General features: G+C 30.1%; 2 protein-coding genes across 2 annotated transcripts in view; one reads left to right on the plus strand and one right to left on the minus strand.

The window, feature by feature from the left end:
- The first annotated feature begins 1464 nt into the window (after positions 1-1464).
- Positions 1465-21241, plus strand: part of LOC129913507 (aminopeptidase N) — a 43286-nt gene continuing 23509 nt past the window's right edge. The window contains exon 1 of the mRNA XM_055992232.1: positions 1465-1605. The gene's annotated coding sequence lies outside the window, so the exon portion shown is untranslated. The remainder of the gene's footprint in view (positions 1606-21241) is intronic.
- Positions 3674-8743, minus strand: LOC129913506 (uncharacterized). Its single transcript, XM_055992231.1, has 2 exons — positions 7872-8743; positions 3674-7807 (listed from the first exon to the last, which is right to left on the minus strand). Exons 1-2 carry the CDS (start codon positions 7965-7967, stop codon positions 3869-3871), a joined length of 4035 nt encoding a protein of 1344 aa, XP_055848206.1. The 5' UTR covers positions 7968-8743; the 3' UTR covers positions 3674-3868.

Raw genomic sequence — 21241 nt, forward strand, 5'->3', positions numbered from 1 at the left:
ACCCAAAAAAAATGTACAACTAAAATAGCAAAAAAACTCAAAAAATCGATTTTTTTATATATTTTTTTTATGATTGTTTCGACTATTTTGATATGGAAATTTTTTTTTTCAATTTTTAAAAAACATTATTCTAATAGGAAATTCAATTCTCTACAAAAAGTTTTGATAGCAATATACTAAAATTTTGCTCGGTTTACGAGATATATTGAAAAAACCAAAAAGGGGGCTTTTACACCCCTATCTTCAGTTTCCACCCTCTCATTTAATAGCACTCCGCGGTTTTATGTTCTTTTATAACCCATTGAACGATTCCTGCAATAAAAACCCGTGAACGTCTTAGTTCCTTATTGCCCTGTTTTTTTCGACATAATCAATAGCCTATTAAGGTACTGGCTGAAAATCTTAAGTTTAAAGAGTCTTTAAAGTTAAAGAAGCACTCCGGACATTATATTTTAATCTCAAATACAATTTTGTGATAGACTGGGGATGAAAGCAAAATAATTGTGTACTCATTTTAAAACTAATTTCACATCCGTTTATTTTCAAAGTATGATAAGTCCAAAAGCGTTTTTATTTTTTATCTTTTGAACTATTTCTCCAAAAATTAAAATCGAAACGGTATTTTGTACCTAGGCAAAGTTCTACAGAATATATTTTTTATAAATTTTACTACACACATCAAAAGAAAATAGAACGTTTTTTTTCTGCTCCTGCAAAATTAAAAATCATGGACTTATCATGTTTTGAAAATAAATGATTCAAATGTAATAGATAACCTAATATCGGTTGGCAAGTTTTGGTTCTGGGTACCAATATTGAACAGTAATATGCAAAGTTTTTAAAAATCTTTGTAGTTTTCACAATTTATTTATTTGATAGCTCCTTAGTTTTCTATTTTTTAAGCTTACAAACAAAATAATTCTTCATGGACAATGTTTTTATAAAAAAAAAAAAAAACAATGAAGACGATGCACATTACTTACGGCTGGTCCCGCCCTCCTTGACTGGCAAAGGAAATTTTCGAAAAAATAATAAAACATTCTGAATACTTATACTTTTCACTAAAATGTAGGCCATAAAAGCGCCCTTCTAATAAAAAGTCATCCTAAAACCTAATGAACTTATTGACAAAAGAAAGAAAATGATAGAATAAAAAATAGACAACACAATATAATAATCTAGAAACTAAACTTTGAGTTCATCATGAACTCAAAACTAATAAAAACAACAAACTGAAAATCTACTGTCGCGTCACATCATCACCATCATCATCGTCTTTAAATGGTACAATGTACTCCATGGGTACGAGTATAAAGTCGTAGACTTGATTTTAAATTGGATAATCGTTGAATTATCATACGATATACATTTGATTTAATCAAGCCACATACCCCAAGCGGACAAAAAAAAAAATAAATACAATTTTTTAACCAAATCAGAGTGGCGAAATACTGAAAGAATCATCTGAAAAATATTCAGTCTTCAAACAGCGGTCGGTTCGGTTCAACTTATAATCTCGCTTAACTTGTCAATTTGGTCTTGGAACTTTTCAATTTGGATAAGAAAAAGTTCAGAGGATCATTTTTATTGGATACCTTGAAACAGGTACCTGTTTAAAATATTTTTCTTCCCTGATTTATTTAGAAAAAGGATTTCAAAATAGCTTTTCGTTCTTCCTAATTTAAAAGTTCACATGAAAAAAAAAATATAAAAAAAAAAAAAATTCCAGCCCTTTTAACTGAAAAGTATAAAGTGCAGTGATTTGTTATTTCCTTCTCATTAATATTTAAAGTAACGCAAGGCTCTAGAAATTTGGAAAAACAACTTAAGCCTTTGAAACTTATCGGTTAACATCAAAATCAAAATATTCAACTTTAAATTAAGTGTTTTTTTTAATTTTTGTTTTTAATTTTTCGGTGGACTTATCTACTAAAAAATTAAAATATAATTATAAAAAAGGAAGTGATTGTAGTTCCTTTGCAGTTTTTCCTAAAGAAAATAAATTTATTGCAACTCACTAAAATTATTATTAATCAAATATCATAAAAAATTTAATCTATTTATCTATTTCTCCGAATTAAAAATTTTAATTTTATTTTTATAAAATGGTTCGAGAAACTCGAAAATCAAATTTCAAGGCAAATGATCATCAACATGGAGTTCAAGTTTATTTGAAAAAAAAAAAAAAAAAAATTGTGACTTAATATCCCTTTCACTATCTCAATCCTTTTGTGTTTTTGTTGTTTTAAAAATTACCGAAAATCCGAATTCCAAAATTCCACATTTGTAGTAACTTATAATTTATTCTTACAAATAGCTATCTGATGGTTCTTTTAAAAAGTCATTTATATTTTAGAAAAAGGACTTGTCACAAGATCAAGATATTTGAGTTATTTAAATCATATGGTTTGAATTATATTTTATATTTTGTTTTGCTGAATTATAATAATAATAATATGGTTTGAAGTTAAAACTGAAAAAAGAAAAACAAATCGGTTGCCATTGTAAATAAAAACTTGGGGTTCTGAGTTTTAAAATGAACTACTGCGTCTCGGCTTTTTTCTTTTTTCATCTCAGAAAATTATTTAAAAACTAATTTGCAGAACATTTAGCTACGAACCCCTTCATTTACTTTAAAACTTAAAGGCCCTATTTTCGTTCCATCAAAAATCTAAACTTTGTAAATATTAATTCCGGATGAAAAGTGTTTCATGAATTTTTTTAATTGCAAACAAATGTAATTACGGGTCACTGTGGTGTATGTGTAACATTTTTGTTCAAGAGGTAGACACAAAAGCATCAATTTTGTAGAAAAAAGAATGCTTTTGGGTAATAAGTTACAATCTGATGTTTTCGAACATCGATTATATTATTTGAACAACCTAAGGTGTGTAAGAAATCCGAAATGGGTATTAATGCCTTTAATTTGTTTTATGTAAGAACATTTTACGTTGTCTTAAAATATTAAAAACAAAACAAAATTTTGAAAACAAATTTTAGATTTTAAAAAAGTTGTAGATTTTTTTTAAATCATGTTTTCGAAAATGAGTTAGGTACTGAAATTTTTAAAATTTTTTTAAATAACTAAAAATGGAATAGGTACAAATTTTTTTTTGTGAATTTTATATGAAAAAATTATTTGGAAAAAAATATTTTTTTCCAAATATGTAATTTTTTTGATTTTTATTTAAAGTAATCAAATGACGCACTTTTTTTTTTGAGATTTAATCAATTTAAATTTTAATTAGCAACATTGTCAAAAAATACAGCATCTATTGCAATTTTTTATCGAATTATTTTGATTAAATAATTTATCAAGCAAAAAAGCTCTTAAATTTCAATTTAAGCCTTATTCATTCATCTATTCATTAGTATGTAATAACCTTGTATATTTAATCAAAATTGAATATTATAGAAATAGGTAACTTTTTATGGCAACTCCTTCAACAAAAAAATCTTATAGGAATACCTCTCTGATGTTCACTCCAGTTTACTCCGAAAATTCCGAGATTAGGCACCTCATGAACGATTTTTTTTTTTTGTTTCTTAATTTTATACCAGCTATATCTTCTCTTTTTTACATTTTTGAACATTTTTTACTCTAAAAAAGGCAAAAGATGATGCCTATAGAAGAAAATTGTTCATTGAAAATATTAAAAACATTTTGGTTTAAATTCTTATATATTCCATAAAAATAAATAGATAAATACTAAGTACATTTTTTTTTTTAACATTAATTATGAGATTCTTAAAACTAAAACAAAAAATAAATGGCCTTTCCCTGTACAGTAAGTTATGGCAAAAATATAACATAATAGATAAATAATACTCTACTTTGGGATTATGGTTATAATAATTATAATAAAATTTACGACATTGAAGTAGTGAATTCCTTCGAATTCTTATCATTTTTGACTCCACAAATTCTACCCAAATAACCTGTCCACATACTTCTAGTAACTGGATCCAAAAGTATAAAATACACAAATAATACAAAACCTTGTATAGTTGCAGTAATTGAAAATAAATACGAAAATATTATTCCTGCCTTCATGGCTGTTAAAAGACCAAATATCCAAGTGAATCCAAGAAGAAAGAATAATAAGACTGAAAGTCTGATTTGTGATATTGCCATTCTTTTATCATTGTGTCTGATAGATATATCCGGACCATGAACTATATTATAGATGACTGCAATGAAGATTACAAGATTACCAACAATCACCGAGGCAACTGGTAGACATATCCCCAAATAAAGGGATCTTCCGGTGGGGTAACAAATCGCCGATCCAGAACTTTCACGTGGAATGTATGACTGCCGATCTAGTAAAACCACCAATAGCACAGGAATTAAGGGAACTCCCCAGCCAATGCAGAATGATTTGATAAAAAATCGTTTAGGTCGACTGTTTCCAAAGACTTTGACATATCGTTTGAATTGAAGATAGGCAATGATCATCATCCAGCAGAATTGAACCAACACCGAATACTGCAAACAAGCTCCCAAAGCCACACAACTTGAAAATATATGATTTTCGATAAGGTGAGAAGTGTAATCTTCAGTGTTCACGAAGCAAAACAGAACCATCTGAAGAGCAATAGCCAGAGATAATTGAAGAAGAACTTTTGAAGAAGCCTTTTCCCGCCATGTTTGAAAGGTAACAGCTGTTATGAAGATTCCAATAATTCCAATCAATGACAAGGAACAACCCATAAGAGTGATGATATCCAAAGCCTCTCGATGAATATCTGTGATCACCACAATATCAGAAGAAACTGTCAAGTTATAATAACCCCCGATAAGAAGGGCAAACGGGGTTAAATGCGAACATCCACACCAAACCAAATTATTGTCACTTTGTGATCTTCCCAAAAACACCAGTCCGTCTTTAGCCCAAGTGTTATAGTCCCAATATCGACAACTTGCTTCAGTTTCATTATTATTGTCCGAAGGTGTCCTCATGATCAATGGAAGTAACTCTGGAAGATCACGATCATGTCCAGGAATTGACACCGAAACGATCTTGCTGTAAACTTTCTTATCGGTTATATCAAGATCTTCTTGAAAAAGTTTATCATTTGTAAAAATCTTGATCACAATTCGTGGATCTGGATGATCGGCAGCAGTAAGATTCTTTGCCAAACTTGAAATCTCATCCAAACGTTCGAGTAAAATTTCTGGAACAAATGTAGCCAATTGAAGATCATCTTCTTCAAGTAATTCCTCAATCGACTGATTCGAATGAAGAAATCTATAATTATTATCTTCAAATATACCTCGATAAATAGCTTTATCGGACTTAGACTTGTATAATGCCAATCCAGTGATATTAGCAACATTTGGATCTATAACGAACACAATCAACTTTGGTGTTATTCGAACTACAACCCCATCATCAAAGTTAATGCTCTCAATTAATTCATTTTCATCATCCCTCATTTCAACTATACCAACAGAATGATGATCTTCATGATGATGATCATCATTGTTATCACTACTCGTGCCTGTCACCGTGGTCTGATGGGGTGCTGTTGAAACCTCATCAATTAGCCTCTCGAATGCGTCAAGCAGGATGTTTGTTGAATTCAATCTAATTGATGGTTTTATAACATCTACATTGACTTTCATTAAATAATTGTAAATGCTTATAATATCACTTGTTGTAGCTTTTGTTAAACTTTCTAGGCTTTGTGTTGACAATGATAATGGTCCGCTAGCAGTTGTATTCACCATTGATCTAAGAGCTATTACTTTTGAAGAAATACTTCGTAAAATTCTACCCAAGTAGAAAAGATCAGCTGGAATTAGATGTTTCACATTTTTTCGGATGATAGATTTGATATCTTTCATTGCTCTTTCGGGATCTTTATTGGATCTTTTTGAATGATCGATTTCATACAAATGACTTGTAATCAATTTTGAAGGAATTTTTTGAATACATTTTACTTGTTTGCTAGCAACTTTTTCCCACATTGCTCCATAGAGGAAATCTCCTACACATCGTCGAGCTATTGGAAGACCATTCGGTTGAAGACACAATTCTTTAGTTGTCGAAGTTTCTCCCAGAGTAGCTGTTGTCCATTGATTCTTCGAGTTATCTGGAAGAAGTTCAGGGAAACAAAATTCTGTACTATTCACCGCAAAACTAGTTGAATTGTGCAATTTTAATAAATCACTTAGAAGATTCCGAATTGTCATACGAACCGATGTATCATGTCGGATTCCTCGATTATCTTCTTCTTCGTCATCTTCTTCACTACTCACTTCATCACTATCATCAACAGCTGAGTTCTTTAATGAAGCTGAAACATGACACAGAACCGAAATACTTTGAAGATTCTCATCAATCCATTCGATATTCATCACTCTTACACTATTAATCTTCAATTCTTTGAAGACATCCCTTTCACTTCGGATATCCATGAGATTTTTCATAGTTTTTTCAGCTTGTTTACCAAATTCCTTCATATTTCCATGAACTTCTTGACATTTCTGCCCTTCACAAGGCATATCGAAGAACAAGGCAAATATGTGTCCTTTATGCTTCCTTGCAGCAATGATCTTCTTCGATCGCAACAAAGTAAAATTATAAGCTGAATGTGCTTCACACCAATAATAACCTGGACCATCACCATAAAGTTTCAATTCGAACATTGTTTTCGTCTGATCGGGATTTTCCCAAATAATATCTTTGATCTTCACCGATCGTATAGCTTCATAATCAGCATTAGTGAAGCATTTTATTCCATAATCTTTCTCATCTAATCTCCAAATAGAATTCCGATTATAAACTGTCAGCACAATCCCATCCATTTCGGGATCAAATTTCAAAAACATCTCAACCATCGCACCCTGATCACTTATCACCTCCATACCCAAATATCTAACCGATCGATAACCAAGTCCAATTTTCAATTTCTCCTTAATATTCATCAATAAATTATATCTTACCCCATCAATATGTGCTGGACTAAGTAAAAAATATTCATCTTCGTCATAGTCAATCATATTGAAGATCTGACGTATGGCATTGCGGTTGCCAAAGTACTCCCCAGTACTCAATTGCCTGGCACCTTGATGTGGTTCGACATCCCACTCGATGCCATAGCAGATGTTTGGCTTATAGCTCAGTGCACCATAATTTATAGGACAAACAGATTTTATAGCTAGATTTTTACGCTTAAATACACATACCGAATGATGTCGTTCACGACAATGACTCATTTCGAAAACAGGTATTGGATTAACGGTGGCAATTAAACAGCTCTTATCAGAAAGCTCATTGTATTCGACTTTTGTAAAATGATCACCCCATTCTCGGCCAGGTAGCTTCCATATCAGTGGATTATATCTATTTCCATCGGCTCTTTGTACAGGTATCCAAAAGGCTTTGATATGCTCATGTGATCGTAGATACTGATAGATCGCATCACGTTCGTGATCATTTAAATCAAAAATCGTTGCATCGGATCCTAAACACAAACGATCACTCCATGCAACAGTTTCATCGGATATTTTGACACATAAAGGTTTTGAACCTCTGCGAGTGGGTATTTCGATTAGATCTTCCGGGCAAACATGATGATCGGGGGAAAAACTCTCCGGTGCATGATCACATTTTGGAGAGTTTTTTGGTATCCATTCGCCAGTTGCCGCAGCACACTTTCGCAAAATAATTGTGCCATTTTTTTGTAAACAAGCTGGCTCAGATATTACAAAATCTGTTTCGCTAGCTTTCGAATGTTTCCACGTAAATATTTGATCACCTTGAATTGTTATCTCTTTGCTGCACACATTATGGGGAAGCTAGAATATATATGAAGATTATTTTAAATCTTTTTGTTTAATAAAAGAATTCTAAAATGCATACACTGGGATCTCTTCCTCCACCGGCTGCTGTTGTAGCCAATACAAGCGACATTAATAACGTCATTAATCTAAACAAATCACTGGTAGCACATTCCATGATAAGATTGACCCGCAAGACAAACAAAATACAGAAAAAATAAAACTAAACAAAAAAGTATCTACAAAATGCGGATCTAACTTCTTTGAAAGATCTTCGGTGTAGATCTTCCGGTTGAAGAAGAAAAAATCAAAGAAAATAAACACAAGCAGTTTTTAGCTTTTTTTTATATTCTGGGTCTAAAGTCTCTGAGGGGTGTTTAATAAATATATTTTCTTGAAGAACTTAACGATTAAAGACCACGAGACTGAGTGCTTGGGGTTGAATAATTTCAAATATGTTCGACCTAACTGCAAAATGTATCTCTATTAAGCAAGATCACAGCGGGCACGATCGTTTTCTCAGATAGATTTTGAGCACTAAGATTGAAATTTAATTTAAAAATTCTCTATATCTCTGTTAAAAGCTAAAAGATTTACTGAGAAGAAGAGAGTAATTGAGTATCTTCATCTCATCTCTGAAAAATCCTCAATTCTCGACATAGATATTTATGAGAGGAAAAATAAAATATTGTAATTAGGTTCAATAATAAGAAAATTAATGAAGCAGAAGCAGACAATTTTGATTAGCTTATTAGAGATAAGCTAAATAAGAATTTACTCGAGAGTAGGTATCTCTAAACTTAACCATTTACTATTTGACTGCAGTGCAAGCAAAAGTATTCAGAGAAACGTTTATAAAAATAATCTAAAAGAACAAAAACAAATAAAAAAAGAATTTATGCAAATGCGGGTATTTTTTATAGCAGATTTTTCTTTTTCTTATCAACATTTAAACACCTTTTAGATATATTTGAATGAATAATAAAACAAACAAACAGAATAAAAAAAAAAAAATAAAAACATTCGAATGGGTGGTGGTGGGTTGGTCTAAGACAGGGGTGTATCTGTTTTAGATCGATTAAGGCGATTTTTGATTTTGATAAATAAAAAAAAGATTTCCTTCCGTATGCATTTAAATAAGATAATGGCAATCCCACCCTTAAAAACAATAAGATTACTTCTTAAAATAAATGGAATTCGCTTGAACTCTGTTTAATTTAAAGTGAACTTCATTTCATTTTGATAAGAATTATTATTATCTTTAAAAAAAAAACGACTAAAATGAAAGGAAACTGTCTTAATTCTATGTGCAATGTGCATGTTTCATTTTCAGGAGTATTGCCTCTTGGGAGAAATTGACAAGGCTACACCCTCCATACCATAGGGAAATTTAAGGATTCTTAAAAAAAAAATCAAACTCGACATGACATTACTATGATGGATAATGCCAAAAAATGTGGTTCCCGATATTCTGTCTGCCTGTCTGCATATACAATATACTTCGAACTACAGTCTAAACTAGTAAAACAATTTTCTTCAAAATTGGTAGTTTTGTGTGATTCCCTACAGGGTAAATTGAAATTTTTTTTAGGACACAAAACTAACGGTACAGTGGAAATAGAAGAGAATTTGTTTTTTTTCAAGAACTGCTTTAACGATTTTGATTTAAATGTTTGTGTGTAATGTTACAGATAAGACCCAGATTTTGAAATAAACCTTTTGAACCGTTATTAACAGTACCTGCCATAGAACCATTTTCTTATGTTTCTGAATATCTCGTACCTACACGACTAACCCGATTTCAACGAAAACTTTTATACAAAAGCTTTAAAATAACCGTTGTATTAAAATTTTTAAATAGCACATTTTTGTATTTTAAAAAAATATTCCAAATTAGTTTTTTTTTGAAAAATCAATTTATTTATACACGGGTTAGTGAAATATTTCGAACTTTCGTTTATAAGGGTGTATTAATTTTATTTATTAAGAAATTATATATTAAGAAATCGGATAGCAAATTTCATATTTTTTTTTTTTTTTTTTTTTTTATTATTAAATTTCTTAAAATTATTAATACATAGTTAATACCTTACATACAATAATAATATTATATAGTAATTGTAACAAGATTAATAATTTTTAGAAGAAGGTATCATTCTGTAGCACTTGTGTGACTAGAGGCGAATGATCCGTCATTTTAAAATTTCATTTTTTTTTTTATTATGTGTTTATGGGGTAATATGTATTATGAAATTACAAAATTACAAAAAAAGAAATTAATTCAAATTGCAAAAGAAAGACAATTTTAAGTATGAAAGCTAGTTGAAAAATAATTTGTTTTGATATCAAACTCAGTTTAAAAATAATTTGACCATAGAACTATCCACAGTAAAAAGCCAATTCCTTACTTTATTTATGAACAAATTTGATTGCTTTTCTATTCGTATTTCAAATGGTAGTTTATTAAAAAACCTAGGTGCCGCCGCAGTGTAAAATTTATAAAAGTGTGTCCTATTAGATAAAGGAATATTTACCATTGCCATGTTATTCACTCTTAATCCATAAATGTTTGAACTTCTCAAGGTAGCACTATAACCGCTTCGTAAAAAAAACACTTTCAAAACCTTAAAGATATAAAGATGAGCTATTGGAAGCACCCGAAGATTAAGGAAAAGAGGCCAGGTACTTGTTAGCCTGTTGACTCTACATATAAGTCTTATCATATGTTTTTGGGCAACATTTAATTGTTCTATTGTGCAGTTGTATATTCCACCCCAACTAGCAATACCGTACTGTAACTTAGAGTGCGCCAATCCATAGTATATCTGCAGGAGAATTTTAGCTGAGCAGTGGGGTTTCAAAAGATACATTTTGCGCGTCACGGATAACATATATTTTTTTAGTTCATCTACATGCGGTTTCCAGCTCATGTTTTTATCAATTAAAACACCTAAATATTTAAAGCATTCAACATTTTCAACTTTAAAACAATTTGTACACATAAAGTCATCAGAAAAGTTTTTTTTGCCACATGTGTGAGCTGATAAGGCAAATCTTGAACAATTAGTGGAATGGAAATAAACCTCACATTCATCAGGGTAAGGACCCTTTAAGCTACAAATCATCATTTTAGTTTTTTCGCTTATAAGTAATTCATGTTTTGCAAACCATTGCCGCAGGATTTGTAAATCCATATTAAGCTTAACGGTGGAGTCAAACAAATTTTTATCCGAATACGTAAAAGTTACGTCATCAGCAAATGCGGTAACTTGACTTTTGAAGTTTTGTATGAATAGTGAGTTAATATATATTAAAAATAAAAGAGGTCCTAAAACGGATCCTTGAGGAACGCCAATATTTATATTTAATTCATCACTATAATTATTGTCAAGTTTCACACGCTGACTTCTTTCTGAGAGATACGAAGAAAACCATCTATGTATAACTCCTCTCAATCCAGCTTTGTACAATTTGTCTAAAAGTATACCGTGATTGACCATGTCGAAAGCCTTAGTCATATCTATGAAAAGAACTACAGATGTATTTTTTTTATTTAAACTATCGTTTATTTCGCTACAAACTTTAAGAATGGCATCTTCAGTACATCTCCCTTCTCGAAAACCAAATTGTTCATCACTAAAAAAATTATTTTTATTTAGAAAAGCTACAATGCGTTTTTTTATTAGCTTTTCAAAAATTTTACTGAAGGTTGGGAGAATTGAAATGGGTCTATATTGAGACATTGAAATTCGATTACCTTTTTTGAATAGTGGAATGACTTCGGCAGTTTTTAAAGATGTAGGAAAAGTACCAGAAACCACACTTAAATTAAATAAATGACTTAGTACATCAACAATATAAAATGAAATTTGTTTCAATAGGCAATTATTGATATTGTCAGAGGCACTTGAATTTTTGTTATCCAGAGATAAAATTTCTTTTTGTATTTCCAATGGAGAAAAAGGAGTAAAAACAAAAGTTTTACTTTGAAATGTCTCGTCAACTAAATCTGGAAATAAATCGCAAGAGCAATTATTTTGTAATGGGAGAGGCTTTAAATCAGTTGGGACAGTTATAAAGAATTTATTAAAATGATTAGATATCTTGACAGGATCTGATATTGTTTTACCCTCAAATTCAATTTTTAAAATATTATCCTTATGAGGTTGATTGCCAAGGATGTTGTTGACAACTTTCCACTCTTCTTTAATGTTCCCTTTACAGTTCTTGAGCTTATTAGCATAGTAATTATCTCTGCTCATATTTATAAGTGATTTAACTTCCTCATTTATCTTTTCGTAGTGCTTTTTTAAATTGTTGTTTTGTGGATATCGTAAACATTTTTTCCTAAATTCGTTCTTTGTGTTTATTTTTTTCAACAACCCCTGACTTATCCACGGCTTAAAACGTTTTGATTTAGAGCTATTTGGATTCATTACATCAGTACAATTTTCAATATGATTTCCTAATAAATAAATAAATTTTTCGTACGCCAATGAGGGATTATTCTCTGCGTAGACCGGATCCCAGAACTCAAACGTCAAACGTCTTATTAAGGAAATAAAATCTGTTTTCCGAACAATTTTAAAAGGTATAGGTTTATGAATAGTATATGGTTGACATTTATCTACGAGTATATTAAGATTTATCATGCAGTGATCGGTAATTTTATGGTCCAGAACTTGAGCAAGTAATTTGTATTTGAATTGCTTGATTAACCTTATGAACAAATGGTCAATGCATGTTTTAGATGAGTTTGTTATTCGTGTAGGTTCCATTACAAGCGATTCCAAACCATATGAGGACATTAGAAGCATATAGTTATCAGTATCTACGTTACTCTTTAATATGTCTATGTTAATATCTCCTAACACCAATAAGTTCCTCATCTTTACATCTCTAAGTAAGTCATTCATATGTTCAATAAAAATGTTTTTGTTTAAATTATTTTCATGCAGACGATAAATGCTAAAAATGGTTAACTTTTCCTTATCAATATTACACTCAATTTTTAAAATATCTGCACTACAGTGACTAATCTTAACAACATTACATTCATAATCTCTCTTTATGTACACTACGATTTGTGATCAAAATCATTAAAAACGGTTTTCGTTAGTTATAAAAACAAATTTTATGTATTTTTTACATTATATCAGAAATTCTTTCATAAAATCAAATTTTAAATTTACCCTATTTAATTTTTCCTAATAAAATCTAAGATAAGAGCTACTCTAACCATAAGAGCAAGCACTTGAATTCAATTTTTTTTTGTTTTGAGTCTGTCAAAAATTCGAACCTAGACTTCATGAGATCAGGAATTTCTTTCCTACATTGTTTTTACCTTGACATCGATTTTGCTCATACACACTTGCTTTAGAAAATTTTATTGCATTGCATTAATATGTTAAAAATATTTTAATTCCAGATTCAACGATGTTCTTTTCATAAAAATCGGCTGAGAATTCACTAAGACAATTTTTTAAAACTTTTCGTAGTGTTACACCCCTGACTTAGCAAACCCTCTGTTAAATCAGAAGTTTGCTCCAAATGCAAATTCAACTTTCGTTAAGAACAGTTATGTTTTATTTATATTGCAAACAAAAACAACATCTATAAAAGATTTGTGTTTTTTTTTTTTTTTTTTTTTGCATTATTTAGTGGGATTGTTATTATTCAATAAGAGGTATAATTCATCAGAATTCAAAATTTGTCTTCTATAAACTTTTTAATGGTTCATCAAAAAGGCCAGATTTAATCATTTTCTTGTATAAAATTGAACGCTCTACAAAATTGCATTTATAAAATTATCTGGCCTTTTTGATGAACCATTAAAAAGTTATAAAATTCCAAACTCAAAAACACAATCTTTCCCATGTAAATCATATGGGAAATAGAAATTTGCGATGCGGCGGTACTTAATGTTAATATTAAGGGCTGAAACTCTTACAGTATTTTTTTTTTCATCATTTATAACAATGCTTTGAACGAAAAAATTTTTTTTTGAATCAGTCTAATGGTACATGATATTAATAAGTGGAGACTTTGTTTATAATACCTACCTATTTGTTCTGATACAATTTTTTTTTTTAAATCGGTAATATATGTAGTAAGTGACACAATCATTGACTATACGCATTGAAAGCAACAAAATTTACTACTTCCTGTCTTCGAAGACACTTGAAACCAGGGACGGATCCAAACTTTGGCCTAAGAATAAAATAAAGGTGATTGGGTGCGATGGTTATAATTTATAAACATACAAAGCCTGCAAAAATGGGCATTTTTTTATTTAAGACTCTCAAATGTTATACAAATATTTTATAAAGGTTTTTAAAAGATTTTAAAAATATTAAAACTAGTAACTACACTCACCTGCTTAAATGATCAAAAATAGTGAAAATATAGGCAAAAAGTACCAAAAAAAGTATTCTTTCAGCGAATTTTTCTGTACGGAGTAAGTTATTATGTTAATATCACAGTTGCAATAAAATACAATCAGAACGAATAAGAAGGTCGTCTGGTATTTCTAACACTTCATCTATGATCGTATCATGTGGGTGTGAAAAGTGCATCAGGACATTCACTTCACGTGTAAAACTTTGACTGGCAACTTGATAATGTTGATAATTTGAACAATGTTAACAATGGTGAACTGGTATAGTTTTTTGTTTAGGTTAACAAAAACTTTTCTTAACCAATAACAGTTTGTTTAAAATAAAATGTTCCACATACGCCACAGTGACCAAAAAGAAAAAAAACTTTAAAAACTCCGCGCCTTACCGTACATATTTACTCATAAGTACAACCATGGTCATTGCCAACTAATGTGTAAGGTTTCAGCCGGTACTCAAATATATATAATTTGTTTTTCTTTGTTTAAGAAATTATTTCTCAATATACGATACGCGCAAAAGATACAGCAGATGGTTAGTGATGATGCTAAGTGGACTCACATATCACTTGGATTCTTCAAATAAAGTTTCAAAGCTTACCACACAGGTAGTAGCATCATTGGGTAAGATAGAGGTGTAGCATCGTCCAAGAACTCTTAAAAAAAAAAAACGTTTATTTGTTAAATTGATTTTGTTGTGTAAAGCGCACATACAGAAACTTTGTATTGTTTTATAATTAGATTTTATTCATAAGTTATAGCTTATGGGCTTTAAACATATACAATATGAGACGTAGTATTGTATTTTATTTCGTATTTAACATGAACTTATGTCATTTTCTAAGTAAAAAAAAAAAAAAAAAAAAAAATACACAACTTATGTTTACATAGCAAAATTAAGTGGCACTTAAATGATTTTATTATACACAATTAAAAAAAAAATGAGATTAGTGTTTGCTAATCGACAAGATAAAAATTGTAAAATATTTTTTGTTAGACAAAATGGCACGTGACTCACATTCATTGATGAATTATATTTATTTTGAATCAAGCATAATTTTTTGTAAGCCATAATGTCAATCATCAATAAACAAATCAATCAGGTGGATCATTAATAAAGAAACATAATAACTTTTAAACTCGTTATGACTTCTTAAAAAGTCTAGTGGAACTTTATGTACACTACGCATCAATAAATAAAAACATTGAAAATATTGAAAAATAACACTGGTCGGCAACGAAAATTGAGCTTGAACCAAACCATACTTTTCTATAGGGCTTTTGTGTGCTGATTCCGAATCTGAAGTCAACATGTCACTGGCACGTCAAGTTTTCAAAATATTTAAATATTAAAAGGTCAAAAACGCGTTTTTTTGGTACTTTTGGCGTTGAATTTCATCACCGTTAAATTTTTTTTTGTAAAACTACATATATGCAATATTCAAAAGCTATATTTTATGGTCTTAAATACGTTTATTTTTATTTTCAAAATTATTTTTTTCTAAAAAATATTTGGTATAGAAAGGTATGATATCTCAAAATCTTGGTGGTTATGGTAACTTATGGTCTTTGAAGCAGATTTGAAGTAAATTTCAGTTTTCGACTCCTGATTCGGTTGAAAAATAGCAAAATATTATAGAAAAATAATATTTTTAGATCAAATGTCAAAAAACATTTAATTTAAAATTAGTTTTTGGGACCTTATAGCTAAAATTGTGATGAGCAGAGCTCAAAAACTAGACCTGATGGAAAAAATCTGTAAACTGTCTTGAATTCAGCACACTCAAGTTTATTAAAATCACCTTACAGAGTTCTTGCTCCCGACTTTTTGTGTTTTTTTGCCGACCAGCGTAATCATTTCATTTCGGACAAAATTTAGACAGTTTTATGCTCAAAATATAGACATTTTTAATAGATTAAAGCCCGTGATACGTCATTTTTGTCAGCAACTAGTCTTTAAGGGCTTAAATCACAAAAGACTTCAAAATAAACAATTTCAATTTCTTTAAAAAATTCGTCATAATTTTCAAAATTCTATAAGAAAATCACTATAAAAGAATGGTGCCAAAATAATGACACTATATTTTATTAGCAAAATGGCAATTTTCTTTGGCATCTTATTCTATCAAATTCACATTAATATTAAATACTATCCACATGATTTATAAATTTAGTACCCGTCTATCAATTTTAATACAAAATTAAACATTCTATTATTAACAACATCGTCGGTCGTCGTCGGCCGCCGGAAGAAATTTCAAATTCCATCGAAATGAAAACAAAACATCACACTATTTTGTTTGCCTGGCTTACTAAACAAATAAACATTATTTAAAAACAGATAAACCAAAAAATATAAAAAGAATTAAAACGTAACAAAAAAAGAACAATGACCTTAACAGTATCCACTAATTTTCGATTTTTTTGTATTATCATTGAATAATAAAATGTACTCAATGAATGACATGAAAATGTGACGTACACGTACACACCAAAAAAAAAATATTTAACAGTCTCTTGTTCGCAGAGCATTTTTATAAACTTTTAACGATTTAATTGATCTGCAAAGGCTCTTTAATACATAAGATTTTGGAATAGGGTTGCCATCTGTTTAAAAACTATCTAAAAAAATTCGATGTTCCAATAGCACCTCGGCAAAAAATTCTATAAATTCAAAAAATAATATTCCACAAGCTGCAGAGTTTTTTTTGAACCCGGCAACCCTGACTTGCTCAAACTTTTTCGTGTCACTTATTCACTTAAATCTTCGTATTTTTAAAATCAACAGTTTTGTTTAGCTCTCTGGCAGCTCTTTTTCGATATCGCATCATGAAGATAGACTGCGCACTGCACACATTATGAATGAATGCATAATAAAGTATAATTTGGTTGGCATTTTCGATATCACACGTCGATCAGCATCTCCACAAAATCAAAATAAACAAAAGAGTTCAATTTTGTGAGATGATATTTATTGAAAAAATATCGAATTTATGATAGAATAGCGAGAAGACGTTTATAGACATTTTCAGAGAGAACAGGGTGTTTTTTTTCCGTATTCAAACAAATTTGTTTGCAATAATTTTTTTAATGCAATGTTAATAGTGATAATGAATTAATTCATCAAAGATCAAACAGCATTAATAAAACATCACCCTTATACAGGTTACGTATTTATTCAGAAAAAAAAATACCCTGTTTAAGTTGTGAGATAGGAATCCCCATGTTATGCATTAGACGCCCAGCTGGGGTGCCTTTTCTAAACAAAGTTCACGAATGCAACAAGTTTTTTCTGTTTACTTTTTGCGCAATGTATGAGCGCATCATGCATGATCTTTGAATGCTGCTAACAGTGCAGAATACAGTGGTATAGATAAATTTGTCAGGCACTGCTGGCGGGTGCACTGCTTATGTTTTTGTCAAAGCTTTCAAAAAGAAATCAAATGATTAAGCAATTAGAAGAGTGATGATCAGATGTGTCGAGAATTTTTATTAAATGGATATTGTAATATATGATGATAGTTAAATAGCTAATTGGTAATATCAATATGTAATAATAAAAATATTCAATGTCAAGGTTGTATTTAGACATTAATAATTAATTAGATATAGGTGAAGATCTATGTGAACTTAGTTGAATTTTGATAGCACGAAATTGACTTTTTCTTCATGTAACTTGTAATTACTCTTGTTTACATTGTTGTAGACAAAATTTAATTAGGTAGGTAAAACTTTAACACGTGGAGGAGATAATGAAGGGGTTGGAATATTTGTTATTATGAATTTATTTGATAGATTTCTTTTTGGTTTAGTTTGAATTATTTTATTTGTTTTTGTGAAGTAGTGTTCTTTAAAAGAAAATGGCGCGAGAAATTAAATATAAATCTTGAAAAGTAAAAATTCAACAAGATGATTGGAATAAGTTGTTTTGCAAAGATATAAAGAATTGTCGGGTTGGTGTAAAAATCCTGAAAACAGATATCCTGAAATTCTGAAAACCTTAAATCCAGAATCTAAAAAACCTAGAATCCCGAAAACCAAAATACTAAAAACTAATTTTTCGAGATTTTTTTAAAATGTTTTAGTGCATTTTCTTATTCTATTGACCATGCATTTTTTTCTTGGATAGATAGTTTTTTACTGCAAAAAAACGAGTATTGCGCTAGGTCAGTCAGTAGCTCAGTAGGTGCTTGTTTTTTGTTGTGTGCTGTCCGCAGCTTTTAATTTATTTTTCGCGGTCGATGACAAATTGAACGTTTTTTCTTAGATGTTATACACGAATCATTGGCTTTTTGGGACCAATTACAGTTTTTAATGTCTCATAAGAAAAGTCTATGTAGTTTCAATGCACTCTACTTAATAAAAAACAATCATATATGCAATTCACACGTGGTTGAAGTGAAACCTTAAAAATCATTTTTCTTCCAAAAAAAACAAACGAAAATTCTTCTTCTTCCTTTTTCTCGGCCCTGTTATGATCTCGATGTCGAGGGGATCATAACTATCCCACGTTACTGCTTCACACTAGTGATCCGCTTGTGGGGTTCGCCGGGTTGACCTCAGAAATCGGCGGCAAGCCTCCCGGTTTTGTATTGTTCCATTTCTAAGGCCAACTGAATGCTGGTGTTTTTGCATTTGCTTGTACCAGGTTTAAGGCCTACCTTTCTTTTTATTTCGTGTTGGAACGTTGTATGATATTGCTTTTTTGACGGGGTTCTCAGGATCTCTCCTTTGAACATGGCAATACCAACTGAGTCGGTCGTGTTCAATTTTTTGGGAGATGGTGTTTTAAACATGAAAAAACAAACGAAAATATATAACTTTTTTTTATTCCATCACTTTTTTTATATAACAACCTACGATATATTTTATACCATCTGAAAGCTTATTGTTTCAGGTCAAAATATTAATATCCACCATGTCTATACAACATCTACAAAAAGAGCTAGAATTTTTTTAACCCAATTAGTTTTCATAAAAAAAGCAAAACAATCAATCTCTTTTCTCTTCTACCGCTATTAAATCCATTTTTTCAATGACAACCTATAATAAATTTTATATCATTATTATTTCACCTTTTATAAAACGCTTCAATCATATTTCTAACATGCCTACAAAAAAAGTAAGAATTTTTTAAAGCCAACCATGTCGAAATTTCAAACTGAGATTACGGTACTTCCTACACTTGTGGCTGGTCATCGGCAACAGATCTTCACAGGTGTTTTGAGGTATTTTTCAAGTTTTTCAATTAAAGATTATATAACTTGTAGAGCATGTACCATTATGTGTGATATATCAAATGTGATATATCAATATTATCAGCATGTGTATTAAAGTTAAATAAATTTATGTGCTCTAGATCCAAAAATATAACGTGTTCAAAAAAAGAACATCTTTTCACCGTTATCTCAGAATTTTGAATATGAAATTAATTGAAATTTTGCACAATTATAATTTATTTAAGTACCTATCTACTGTAAATTAAATTTCATTTATCTATCTATTAAAACAAACAAGTTATGATCAATTGATTTTTCATGTGGCTTTTTCGTTTCATCTTGTTTCAAATCACTACGATACTAAAGAAGTTTTCACTCCAAAAACCCTTTCACCCAAATGTTTTTATGAAAACCGAATGCAACCGAATGCATGTTTTTATGAATACCAATTTCATCAGGGTGGCCCATCAATTTTTGTTTCACTATTTCCAATCTCAAAAGTAACATTATTATTATTATTTTAGTTTTTCCAATAGCTTTACCCACATTTTCTCTGCACTTAAAAAAAAAACACCTTTTCACATAAAAATAAAATGCACGACTGGGTCGCACGTACTTGCTCTTGTAGTTCAAAGTATCTTTATCTTAAATATCTATTGGAAATTAAAGATTTTGTTTAGTGTCGGGAAAAAAAAATTAAAGAAAAAATCGAAAGTTAAAAAAAAATCCAAAATTTAAAAAAAAAATTTTTCAAAAACTTTTTTTTTTTAATCTGATTATACATTTTACACTTCAAAGTGATGTCTTAAAATTTTGAATAAAATTAACTTGTGCTTTGATCAAATATATGAACTTAAAAAATGTCAATTTTTGAAAAAACGGCAACGCCATATTTCCGTTCTCCGTATTTTTTGAGAAAAACTAAAAACGCAGTTTTATTACAATCAATAAGAGTATAACGTACACCAAATTTAATCAAAATCGTTAGAGCCATTTTTGAGAAAATTGCAATACCTCGAAAACGGTATATAGGAGGTATGCGTTAAAAAGAGGTATAGAAAAACTAAAAAAAACTGACCTAGGGTATTACGCAAAAATCATCTGTACCAAGTTTCAAGTAAATCCATCTATCCGTTTAGGCCCTAGCTCGATGTACAGATGGACGGCATGACGAAAACCACTTTTTTGATCTTCTCCATCATTGTAATGTTGGTTTTGATTAAAACCTCGAATTTTTTTTTCTACACGAAACCAATACTTGCCCTATACCTAAAGAAAGTAAAAAAATGTATAAACTGATTTTATTCATTACTTCCATGGCCAAGACAACATTTTTAATAAAATTCGTAAGGGTACCTTTTATACCGTTCATTTTATAGGACTTACAAGGGATTTTCCTCATTTCCCAAAAAACACCCTTTCACCTTAAGTTTTTTTATAGTCTGCTTAGATTCTTGGTTTCTGTTATAAATAAAATATTTTTTACCAATTTTCATTGGGGTACCATTTTTGTCCTAGTATTTGTGGTATTTAATCTGAATTTCATCATTTCTTAAAAAATAACACCTTTTCACTCAAGATAACTTCGTATACTCCTTAGATTCAAATTTCTTATAACAAAAGAAACCTACCTATTGAAGTAAAAAAAACAAGCACCTTTGCGTTTAACCGGCAATAACTTTTCTTAGAGCAATTTTTATTTTTATGTCATTAGATTCAGTATCAGGAAAATAACCTAAAAACATGTGTTATATGATTATATTTCACAAGCAATTTTTTCACTGTTTTGTCGACCTTCCTCTTTTCCGCGAAAAAGCATCCTTACGTCCAATTTGTTTT

The sequence above is a fragment of the Episyrphus balteatus genome, chromosome 3 (genome assembly GCF_945859705.1).
Source record: "Episyrphus balteatus chromosome 3, idEpiBalt1.1, whole genome shotgun sequence".
NCBI classification, from domain to species: domain Eukaryota; kingdom Metazoa; phylum Arthropoda; class Insecta; order Diptera; family Syrphidae; genus Episyrphus; species Episyrphus balteatus.